Raw genomic sequence first — 12,196 nt, 5'->3', positions numbered from 1 at the left:
TTGGGGTATGATACATATATTCCATTAAATGAAAAGAAACGCTATTGTTAAAACTTGAATTTAGTTCATGGTTGGTGTCTTGCCCATGTTCAGTAAAGGAGCAAAACTGATCCCTTGAAGAACATTAGAGGAACAAAAAACCATACATCTCATTATTCTAGTGTGTTACTGTTTCAGATCAGTAAAGAGATTATTTTTATCTAACCAAGCAAAACTGTTAGTTGTTCTTCTTTACAAACCACTACAGGAAACATTGCATCTATTACAATGTGATGTAGGAATGGCAGTAAGTACCAGATATATAGGGCCTCATAGTTAGACCTAAGGATCCTTGACACGAGTGGATCTTTGATTCTCCTCTTCTGATCATTTCCATTTACAACAACTGGTAGGTTTATTGAGCCATGTCAAAAGTTCTGAAGTATAAACAAGTTTGAGGTTAGTCCTATTGTAACAAACATAATGTTTCATGAGATCCCCAAAATGCTGTAAGTACTTTGCCACAGGTTCTGGGATGGAGGTCCAGTGTGTCTGGATTCCTGCCAGGAAGAACTTGCTCACATCAGGCTCACAACAGGTCAAAGACCAAAACCGAAAAAAATGAACAAAAACTCATATGTACTGCAAAAAACTTCCTTGCAGGTAAGGAAAGAGGGTTAATTGGTTGCAATAAGTGACAGAATACTGAAGCGATTGCATGAATATAATTAAAAGTGAGGGTTTTTTTCTTTTTCTCTCATTAGTTACTCTAAAGAAATCTCTTTCATATTCCCCTGACTGTCATTTTCAGACTATTTATTCATCTGAAAGTGAAAGGAGAAATTTACTGTACACAAACTGTGTCCAAACAAACACAAAATCACCTCACGTGGCCCTGTTTGGTCTAGCTCTTGCCATTTGGATTTTCTAATGATAAAAGTCACAGAAAAAAAAGTTGCAACCTTTCCAAGATTAAGTGAGAAAACTCAGAATCCAAAAAATACTCCATCTACAACCTGTCAAGATCTTGTAGAGGTTAATGGCAGATGTTGCTTCCTTCCCCCCTGGAAAATCTTTTCTTTAAGAATATTTAGAGGTTTTCAGATGTTTGATGCTGCCTTTTGTGTGGCAATGCAAAAAGTTGCGGTTATTGTACGCCAAGTAGAAAAAGTTTTTGCAACTTTTCTGTGACTTTTTCCCACACATGCTTTTTGTTTCGATTTTTTGATAAATGTCTGACATTCATGGGCATTCATTTATTCAAAGTTAAAAAAAAATAAAAGTAATGTTACATTACGTTATATACATACATTATGTGTAGCACTGTCTGATGGTCAGAAATGGATATCAGCACCTGAGCTGTCACCCAATCTGCATGCTACAGATTAAGAAGACTACTACAGTATTTAGGTTTAGGTGTCTCTAGAAGGGCTTCTGTCTGACAACAACCTTAGGTACCAGAGTACCTACACAGACAAATTCTACATATTGATAAATGTAAAAATTGTAATATACATTGTCAGTTTTGTTGATATGTACATGTAGAAATTAAGTTCTGTGTTTTACAAATAAAACTACATTCGTTCAATGAAAGTAAATACAGGTTCAGACAGTTAACTAGTAATCTGGAGATCAATCCTGGCTATGCGCTAGTATATTAAAAATACTTTCCATCTATATTTTTAATTCACCAAAGATTTTTGGCTAAGATTGAGCAGGTGTTCTCACTTTTCACATAGGAGGAGAAAATAGAAAGTTTGCTCAGAAGGCAAGAGGAGGTACGGGATCTCTTGTTTCAGCTCCTCCAAAGCTGCAGCCATGAAGAACTTCATGAGCCATCGTCTAACCTGCTCCTCGGGGAAGCTGAGAAACAACAAGAATCCATGCAGACAGGTAGGAAAGAATAGTGTGTTCTTCTTCAGTCTCAGGCCTCATTTTACAATACAGACACTCATTTATGTTAATATTGGTAAATTATTTTTAATAAGTTAATGTGTGATTCTTTAGGTGTAAGTCAGTTAGAAATGTAGGCTCAACATGCCAAGGGATTCACATATTAAACACTAATCAGATTAGAGGGAATTCCATCTCGAGATTGTACTTAAATAAAATTGTTTCCAATTTTTTTACATCTGGTTTGTTATAAATCTGCTGTAACAACAGGTGTCCGAGACCCACTGAGGCAGCTGTTTCTTTTTGCCATGACGGTAACAAAGTCTTGCCTGAAGGAGAAGCGGGGAGTGGTGACTTGGGGCGACTGTGCTGTGCGACTCCTCGTACAAGTACAGCTCAAGCAGGAACTGGAGCTAAGAGAGCTTGTTATGGAAATGGCTCAGGAAGTAAGACAACTCTTTAGTTCAGTGACCTTTTCCTCCCAATAATACAAGAAGCATTTACATGTTTATTGCTTGTGTATACTTGGCATACAGTACTCAATAATGATATGAGCATTTGTGCTTGTTGTTCTAAAGAAAAAGTTTTGTTACTACTTACAGCTGGAGAATAAACCACAAAGTGGCCATTGCAGAACTTCTTTAGAAGGGCAAGATGCTGTTACAGATCTTATTAAATCACTGCAGCCTCTTACACAAAGAGAGAAGCTCACACTAAAAAAGTTTAGCACAGAGGTAAGACAAAGTCCTGTATATAAACTGCCCATCTGTCTTCCTTTTATTTACCATTTAGAGATAGTAGTATATCTTTCTGTTGAATCTGGAACCGTGCCACTATAAACACCATATTCTGCTCTGCATTCCATCATCAACCCGCAAACAGGAAGTTTCAGTTTATAGAACAAAGCTAGGAACTATCTGGAACTTCTTCAAACCTCCAATTAAAAATCTTTATTTTTGAATGAATGGGTTGTTGTCAAGAGAAATATTTGCATTGTGCTTTAATATATTATATAACTAGCCCTGGTAATCTTTCAGCCTCTTTTATTAGTTACAACTTAAATAAACCAACTCTAAGGGGCTGATTTACTAACCCACGAATCCGACCCGAATTGGAAAAGTTCCGACTTGAAAACGAACATTTTGCGACTTTTTCGTATGTTTTGCGATTTTTTCGGATTCTTTACGAATTTTTCGTTACCAATACGATTTTTGCGTAAAAACGCGAGTTTTTCGTATCCATTACGAAAGTTGCGTAAAAAGTTGCGCATTTTTCGTAGCGTTAAAACTTACGCGAAAAATGCGCAACTTTTCGCGTAAGTTTTAACGCTACGAAAAATGCGCAACTTTTTACGCAACTTTCGTAATGGATACGAAAAACTCGCGTTTTTACGCAAAAATCGTATTGGTAACGAAAAATTCGTAAAGAATCCGAAAAAATCGCAAAACATACAAAAAAATCGCAAAATACCGATCATTACGAAAAAAACGCAATCGGACTCATTTCGACCCGTTCGTGGGTAAGTAAATTAGCCCCTAAATCTCAGCCCTGAGATATCTTCTATAACAACCCGCTTTTGATGTGCAGATGTCTGTCTGAACCTGGCTGACCAGCGTGTCCTGTGGGTTGCAGGCTGGCCGGCACATCGCTAATGTAAATCTAACATAACATTATGTTAGATTTGTGATATGCTGAGTCTGTTTGCCTATGTCATTGCAAGGGAGAAATTAACCAATGACCTTTTAATTTATGCAGGCACAAGCAACCAATGACTTGGTCCAATAGGAGAAAAGTAAGGGCAAAGCCTGGACATGATTATATAAGCATATAGGAAGTTCTCAGTGTGTCAGGTTCAAAATAGGCCACTCCCATCCCTTCAGAAAACTGATCAGAGAGACAGAAGAAGAACTGATTTGACAGGTAGAAAAAGTAGCTTTAACAGTGGCCTTTGTACTTTTTTTTAATGGAAATTTTTCCAATACACTGAGAGCATTTTTGGTGGTTTGAAATGATTTGAACATTAAAGGTGAACAACCCCTATAAGGTAGTAATTTTGGGTGGATGCATATTTGGTGTTTCGTTTGCAGAGAGTACTGTTAAAGTGTGTAAAGTACTCTTACTGTTTTCTTGATATGAGCTACAGTAAATGGGTCTTTGGTAAAAGTTGGGTTGCAAAATGGTGCCTAATTTGCTTTACGCTCATGTAAAATGAAAACATAATTGGTTGGTAAGTGTTGTTTTTTCTGTTGTAGATTGTACCTTGTTTTGAAGGGGATGGTTTTAATCAAGAAAAGGAAGTTGTCACAGAGGAACCATGTGAAGAAAAACAAACCAATCAAAATAAAAACTTTCTACATAAGAATATAAAAGGCAAAGGAGAGGAGGACAGACATAATGAGTTTGAAGATCCAAAGATACACAAAGTAATTTCTAATTTTGGAGAATCCACATCAAACCAAGGAGAGTTGACCATTAGAGATAACTCTTACAAACAGGCTGAGGAGGCTTGTACTGATGGCAAACTCCTCTATTATGATCATACACGTGCAGAAATGCATTCCTCAACACTGAGAGAAAATAACAAGCAAGTAGATCTTGTGATTATGAAAGAGGTAATAAAAAGAGACAGTCATGTCCCAGAGGAGGACTTAAAAGAAAAGCAAGTTGTTTTCATTGGGAAAGCAGAGGAAGCTGATGAAGAAAACCTATCTACTGAAAGGGTACAAACTAGAAGTGACAGAGACAAGCTAACACAGACTGAGGAACAAACAGTGGCAGAGTGCCCTGTACAGGGACCCGAAAACCTCGAAATGGCATCTGGAAATGTTGATGAGAGACCAGCTGAAATGAATATTTGCAATCAGGTAAGCCTATGTTCGGCAGATAATAGTATTGGTAAGAATTCACAGCAACATCACCAATTTGCAAGACTAACAGATACAATGTACCCATTCCACCGATATTGTATCTTATTCTGAGGTACATCAATATTTATATATATATATATATATATATATATATATATTTAATGTTTTTTAATGATTGTTACAATGTTACACAAATAATCATCCACTGGAGTAGAAAGTTTTTTTTACCAAAAACTAAATGTTGCAATGTGCACTCTATATTATATGGGGAAATCAAGTGAATGTGCTACTTTTAAGAGCAGGGAGAATATTTGGTGCACTTATATATCAGTGTAATATTTGAATTTTTTAACTGGTCACTGTCGGGGGTTGTTGGTCACAAGGCATTCATTTCCATATGATGTCCACCTGTCTATCTATATACATACTGCAAATCTATATACAAAAAAAGGACAGGCACAAAATTATTTCCACAGATGTGTTGCTTGTAGGAATAAGGAGGCTACTTATATAACAATGGTGAATGGGAAGTGGCTCTTCTCGGACCCAAAAAGCCACTGGAAGAGGGTAAAAGTAAACTGATTTAGTTCCATGAGCATAGTAAACCTTTAGTCTCTCAGTACAAATGAGCTAGCTGGTTGCTCAACCAATGTTTATTATATTTTATCCAAACTATTTTCCATATTAAAACTGCAGTATATAATCTTGATGTGAATACATTTCATCAATCAAAATAAATTACAAATACATAAAAACACAGCTACTCTACCAAAAGGAATCAAATATTTGTTTCTAGATAATCTTGACTTAGACAGCTGTATGACATGCTTGCTTCCTATGTAGTGTTAAGAGATGTCAATAAATATAAAAGGAGTATATGACCATATGTATTTTAGGGGTCCCCAGATGATTTGACAGCGTCAGTAATGGAAGCCACAGAGAACCTGATTTCAAGTCTATTGTTGTTAAAAGCAAAAGTGGAACAGGTATATACTATAAGAGGTACCAAAGAAGATGTACCTCCCAGACTCAGAGAGAAATGTGCTGAACTAGTAAGTAGTATATATAAAGAACTGTTCCCAAATTCAGAAATATATTTTAGGATTGTAATATTTATTTGTTAGTTATTAAAAAAATGTCAATTTTATAAACAGGGACATTTTGAAATAATTTTAAAAAATAAAATATAGGAGGTGTATTGGTTAAGGGAAAATAGTAGGGTCAGTATTAAAGCAGTTTATATATGATGTGGCTGATGCTTTTTCTTTTTACTTAAATTACTTAAACTTTTAACACTTAAATACAGAATTTTAATTGGGCCCTAAATTTATATTTGATACCAGTGGAAAAACTCAACTTCAGCCTACATCTTAACTTACATTAGTTTTTTTTTAAATGCCTACCCCTTAGTTTTTCCCTCTGAGTTAATACCTTCTTTATTCATTCTGTTTCTCATTGCTTCATCTCACTGGTTATAGTTTTACTCTTTTTAGTATAAAGCAACTGCAGCTGACCATCAGAGAACAGAGATTTTATGCAGTGACACAGAGTTTGTGAGCAGGGACGCATCAAAAGATATCCTGGATACATGTGTTGTTGGAGTAAAAAAGGACAATGTATTATCTGAAGAGGCAGGTGACTACCCAACTCAGACAGAAGCTGATCTTGCAAAAGTAGAGGAAATACAGAGAATCAATGTAACAAACACAAGTTCTAATGCAAATAAAGGTAACAAGGAAGAAGAAAACATGGCTCAACATGAAAAGGAAGACAAAGCTGAGAAAGACCAAGAAAAAACACAGAAAATAGATCTTTGTGGACAAGGAGACCTTTATGATGTTATTAATAATGATAAAGACACTGTAACGGTATCCTGTGAGAATACAGCAGAAGGCATCAGTGTAATTACAGAGAAAGGGGATAAAGATTTCCTCCCTACACAGGTAAGTATACTTGAGCTCCAAAGCACAGTGTTTGAATTACTACAAGTGCTAACTATAGAGGGTATAACAAATATGTCTTAAGGAAGGGTTTGTATTTCATTTTAACTCCAATAATGTCATTATTCATTATTTATATAGCACCAACATATTCTGCAGATTTTTTAGAGATTATACATTATTCATTTCAGTCTTTGTTCAAGCTAACTTTACAATCTAACGTCTCTATAGCATACATATAGCATATATATACACTCAATAGTGAAATTTTATCAAAACCCAGTTAACTCTCTGTACATTTTGGAGTGTAGGTAGTACCCTGACTTGAATCAAGCTTAGGGCACAAAAGCTGCAAGGAAGCCATGTCACCATGTTCCTCATGATCTTGAGGTGATACAAAAAACAGATGTAAAATTAATGAAGACATTAAAAGCAAGTAGCTTTTGCTATACTGAAGGGAAGACTTGATTTGGAACTAAAATCTGAAAAGAGTATCTTATGCAGAGAAAGTTGGACATGAAAATAATTGGATATGGATGGAAGCCTTCTTGGCAAAAATAATTATGGAGTAATTAGTGGAAGAGTTGTATAGTTGTGTATTCTAGTGATGAATATATTATAAGTTACACAGTTGTGTTTCCTGATAATGCAAATTAACTGAGATATATGCTACAGAACCCTTTGAGTCAGTTAGCTGCCATAGTCATGGAAGCTGCCGAGAGTCTCATTGAAAATCTGATATCTCTGAAAGATGAAGTGAGCAGAACTTCTAAATCACATGCATCAGAGGCCAAGATGCCAGAACTTGGCAAGAATGACATGCACCTAGAGACAACACAGAATGAACACAACTCAACTCATTTGGAAATGACAGGCAACCCTAATCCATCTGCAACAGAAAAAGCTGCAAGAGGAAAAGAGAAATGCAGTAAAGAAGATCAAAGGTATTTGGTCATGTTAGAGAGATTTTGATTTGTTCAAAGCAGATCCCTGACCTCAGTTCAACAAAAGTTTGTCAATGTGCATGCTCAGATTGCTATTTAAACTGTTTGTGGTTCTTTTCACTAGCTTGCAAAATCCAGGTACCAAGAATTCTGGAGAAGGGGATGGTCCTGAAGCTGCTCAGGATAGCACGGAGGGGATAACTAGAGAGGTCTCATGGGAGTTGCATCCTGACTGTTCCAAGGGATGCAGTCATGCCAGGTTGTGGGAGTCAGACCAAAACACTGTGAATAATTTTACTACAGAACAGCAAGTATGTGTATATTGTGGGATATAACCTTAAGCTATATCATGGCTGTTTATGTGCATGAGGATGAAAGTTGAAGGTTTTTACAGTGACACAGAGAAAGATTATGTGTGACCCTGCATGCAGCCTGTACACTATTATTATTATTATTAGTGATGGTCACAAAGATACTCCTTACATACAGAATGTAAAAGTAAAATATGCATTATGGGAAATCTGTGTTTATTTTCTCCCTGCTTTCTACACTGCTTCCATCCCATCTTCTCACTGGCCCCCTGCCAATCCCATTGTTTGCCAGTGCTTAAGGAGGAGAAGAGAGCCAGCAATACTTTATACAAATCTCTATAAATGTCATGATGGGAATAATAATTAATTGTGTTTTTCTAGTCCATCAAAACTAGGCTTCCCCATAGCTCTGATATGTTTACGTGCAGGTGGAAGCATGCAGGTATCACAGTGCTGAATATTTGGAAAAGTAAAAGATGTCAGGCAGAACCAGTGGGTATCAGTAAGAAATTATAAAAATAAAGAAGCTGTGTGGGTAAATACCTTCTCACCACATAAATATTGATACATGTATTACATATAAATTATGAAGATAGGGGTTGACATATTCATATATGTTGTCTTGTACCTTGGTTTGAACCTTTTTATTGGTGATAACTCTTGTTCATATTGTTCAGTAAAAAATTGCCTTTGCACAGGGAGGATCGCAGACCAATGAGATAGAGCACACTCATACACAGAAAGAGGAGGAAGGAGAGAGCTGTCACATGATAAAAAAGGAACAAACAACATATGATCTTTCTGTGGAGATAAGTAAAAGTAATGATGACCATAAGCAAGTTCTCACTACCATCCAAGGTAGTAAGGAATCTAAGGAAAAAGGCTGTTTGACACTAAAGGAATATGAGGAGACACATGCAACAACCACACAACTATTGAACAACCTTTCAGAAGAAAGGGTCATTGATGAGGTAAATATCTGTCTTAAAGGAGAAGGAAAGGCCATTTTACTGCCAATAGATTAGTCACAATAATACAAGCTAGAGTGCTATATTCATTCTGCAGAAAGCTTTACCATGCCTGAGTAAACAGCCTTAGAAGCTCCCTCTGTTTGTTTAAAATAGAAGCTGCCATTTTAGCTTGGTCTCAGTAGCTTCTGTGCTGCAGTTCTAGCTGCTGGTAGCTAGGAGTACACAGCACAGTTAGGAGGGGGAGCAAAACTTATGGGAGGGAGAGCAAAATCTGATGGGAGGGAGAGCAGGAGAAGGGAGGGGGATTGGGAGAGCAGAGCAAACTGAGCAGACTCGTGCCTGTGCCCTGAAGGATTTGATTCTGATGAACAAAACAGTACAAAAAACAATTTAAAAAATCCTGTGTTTCTTTTGATAGAGGACTCAGTGCAGCTTTTCTGTGAGTGCTCATGGCTGTATTTACATAGACCTTTCTGATAAAGCTTACTTAGCTTTTACCTTTCCTTCTCCTTTAAACACAATATACTTAGGGGTCTTGTTATATCAAAAGAATGATATGGGTAATATTCTCATTACTGTAGTGAAGTTTTCACAATATCATATTCTAAAAATTCCTCTCCCTTGATTTTCAAACAGGGCCCTTCTGATACACTTGCCATGTCTTTTTTGGAGGCAGCTGAAAATCTCATTGGTGGGCTCATTCCTGGTCAAGAGGAAATTGGTCTCTCTTCTGTAAGGAGAGTAGTTGTCATTGTGACAGACAGAGCTGTGGTTGATGGGGATTTTTTGTCAAGCCAGGAGATGTCAGAAGAGAGTGGGACAGCGAGCACCCAGGAAGTACGAATCTTCATGTTTGGAGGCCTGAGAATTAGAAATGTATTTAAATATTTATTATTACAGTAAGAGAGACACCGGGACCAATTTGCTATAGTGCAGTTGCCAAAAGAATTTTGAATTTTGGTTTGATCAGTCTAAGTTAGAATCCGACATGTTACTATGAGAAAACAATTATCTGATTGCTGCTGTGGGCAACTGCCCCGTTTTACAAATACTTATTAAAAGTATTGTATTGTTCAGGGATAGCCCTAAGCCAAAAAAGAAACCCTGGGAAAATCATTTTTATTGGGTACCAATCACTATAAGAAAACTGCTACAAAGCATCAGAAAGTATGCACTCCATTTGCCTTGGTGCCAGAGTCAACAAATATAGAATATCATAAACACTGCACTCATGGTTCTTGTGAAAGCAGTATATGTAAGTATGTATTTTTAAGGGTCTAAAATGATTTATCCAATAAATGTATTTGCCTGGATAAATCCACTGAGTGTGGAGTATCTTTAGCATGGCATGTGCATTTTTTGCTTTTTGTCAGTGCCCCAACAATTGTATATACAATTATGGCCTCTATTATCGGGAGAGACCTATTTAAGCAAGAAAGTCTGCCTTTTTTTAAGCATTTGCATTTGTCTCTGTAATTGTCTCTGTGATAATAGGACAATACTTTGCACTTGATAATAACTACTCTTCATAAATCCATATGATGGTAAAACCATTCTGCTTTTGTAATTTTTACATGTTATTAGTAGCTTAAAAGCTCCAGATTTAAGAAAAAACATCACCTAGAAAGTCCCAATATTCTGTTTCATTTTCGAGTTTAGACTCTGAAATTCATGGACATGTTTCTTTTTCCCCTAATCGTTCAAGCCACTCTATTATTTCTAATTACTGTAGTTTATCTCCCTTTTATTTAGGCAACACAATAATGGCTATGGGTTAATGTAATGACCAAGCTTAAAAGTGAAAATAATACATTTGAATTGAAATACTATTTATTTTTCTTCTGGAAATGTAAAATGTTTTCTTTTAAATCCTCTCACACTACTTGGTTGGGTTCAGTTAACTTTTGGATAATCATATTCATGGCCTGCACCAAAAACCCTTGAAAACATAAGCTTGAAAAAATAGACTATGGCATTTTTAAATAAAAAATATTATGCTCTGTAAAAATGGGGCATTATTTTAACAGTGTAGAAGAAATTAAAATGACATTTTTCTGCCCGATAGATAGATAGATAGATAGATGATAGATAGATGATAGATAGATGATAGATAGATGATAGATAGATAGATAGATAGATAGATAGATGATAGATAGATAGAAAGACAGTCCAGACTAGTCCAATTGATTTTGAGCTATTTCTACTAGATCCTGTATATCATGACATGACAATGTACTTTCTAAAGGTCTCTTCCAGTGGGGAATCCCAGGCCCCCTTTCTGCCCAAAGAGAATTGTGGAAAAAATGACACCAGCCTTATCCCAGCAACCAATGAGGTGGAGAATCCATGGGAGTTACACACAGACTGTTTGCTGAGTGGGAATCACTCTCACATTTTGGACAAGGGACATTCTGTGGAACCTTGTGTAGGAGAACCAAACGAAGGAGGACAGGTTTGTATTTAGTTACAACTTAATAACAGATAAGTTCTAATTTACTAGCATAGGTGCTAACTTGCACCAGCAACAAATGCTTTAATTTTCTAACCAGTAATTATGTTAAAAAGAAAAAAATAATGAGTGGATGTTATTAGAATCTGAGCTAGAACAATTTGGCAGCTATATTAGTACATAAGCACTATAGTGTAATGTCCTTTGGCATTGATATGATACTATTTTCACCAATTACTGTTATACTCTAGGTAGGCTTATGTATGAAACACAATATAAATCTGCATGTTGCTTTGTATAATTATATACATTAAATGATTACCTAAAAAAACTGCATGTGTAGTCAAAGACATTCATCCTTAATAAGTACCCTTAAAATTACAACACATGCCCCAAGGCCAACCAGACTAAATCACTGAATACTTTTTGTGGTCTCTCTAATTTTTGGTTTTATATAGTTTTTTTTTTTTTTTTAAACAAGTAGAAGACATATGGAATGTTGAAACAGAAAGAAAGCATTTTATATCTATGTGCGGGAGGGAATGGAGAATTTGACCTATATCATGATTTTAAAAGTTTGCTACAGGCCTAGTCACCAATAGCAGCCAATCAGTAGTAGAATTTCCTGGTTGCATGTTTAAAAGCAGTCAACATATTATTCGTTGCTATGGGATACTGTACCTGGCAAACGTTGTGCCTCTATTACATAATGAGGTATATCTGTTCTTAAAAAAACGAGTTGCTGGAAAGCTGCACACCATAAGAACAAGATAATACCTGGGTGCTCGTGCAGGAGGTATAGATACTCAGGGTAGGATTGACAGCACACGCAGGGTTTTCAT

General features: G+C 36.2%; 1 protein-coding gene across 1 annotated transcript in view; it reads left to right on the top strand.

Annotated features, from left to right (window-relative positions):
- The first annotated feature begins 443 nt into the window (after nt 1–443).
- The window catches only part of LOC100491312, a 30,300-nt gene continuing 18,547 nt past the window's right edge, over nt 444–12,196 (top strand). The window contains exons 1-12 of the mRNA XM_031899089.1: nt 444–642; nt 1,719–1,872; nt 2,143–2,318; nt 2,475–2,606; nt 4,125–4,736; nt 5,636–5,791; nt 6,233–6,682; nt 7,355–7,623; nt 7,748–7,934; nt 8,633–8,905; nt 9,542–9,742; nt 11,151–11,357. Coding sequence (XP_031754949.1) covers nt 601–642; nt 1,719–1,872; nt 2,143–2,318; nt 2,475–2,606; nt 4,125–4,736; nt 5,636–5,791; nt 6,233–6,682; nt 7,355–7,623; nt 7,748–7,934; nt 8,633–8,905; nt 9,542–9,742; nt 11,151–11,357 — 2,859 coding nt within the window. The 5' untranslated portion in view covers nt 444–600. The remainder of the gene's footprint in view (nt 643–1,718; nt 1,873–2,142; nt 2,319–2,474; nt 2,607–4,124; nt 4,737–5,635; nt 5,792–6,232; nt 6,683–7,354; nt 7,624–7,747; nt 7,935–8,632; nt 8,906–9,541; nt 9,743–11,150; nt 11,358–12,196) is intronic.

Source organism: Xenopus tropicalis, chromosome 3 (assembly GCF_000004195.4).
Source record: "Xenopus tropicalis strain Nigerian chromosome 3, UCB_Xtro_10.0, whole genome shotgun sequence".
NCBI classification, from domain to species: Eukaryota; Metazoa; Chordata; class Amphibia; order Anura; family Pipidae; genus Xenopus; species Xenopus tropicalis.
Note: the sequence above shows the minus strand (reverse complement) of the source record. Positions and strands in the feature narration are given on the sequence as shown.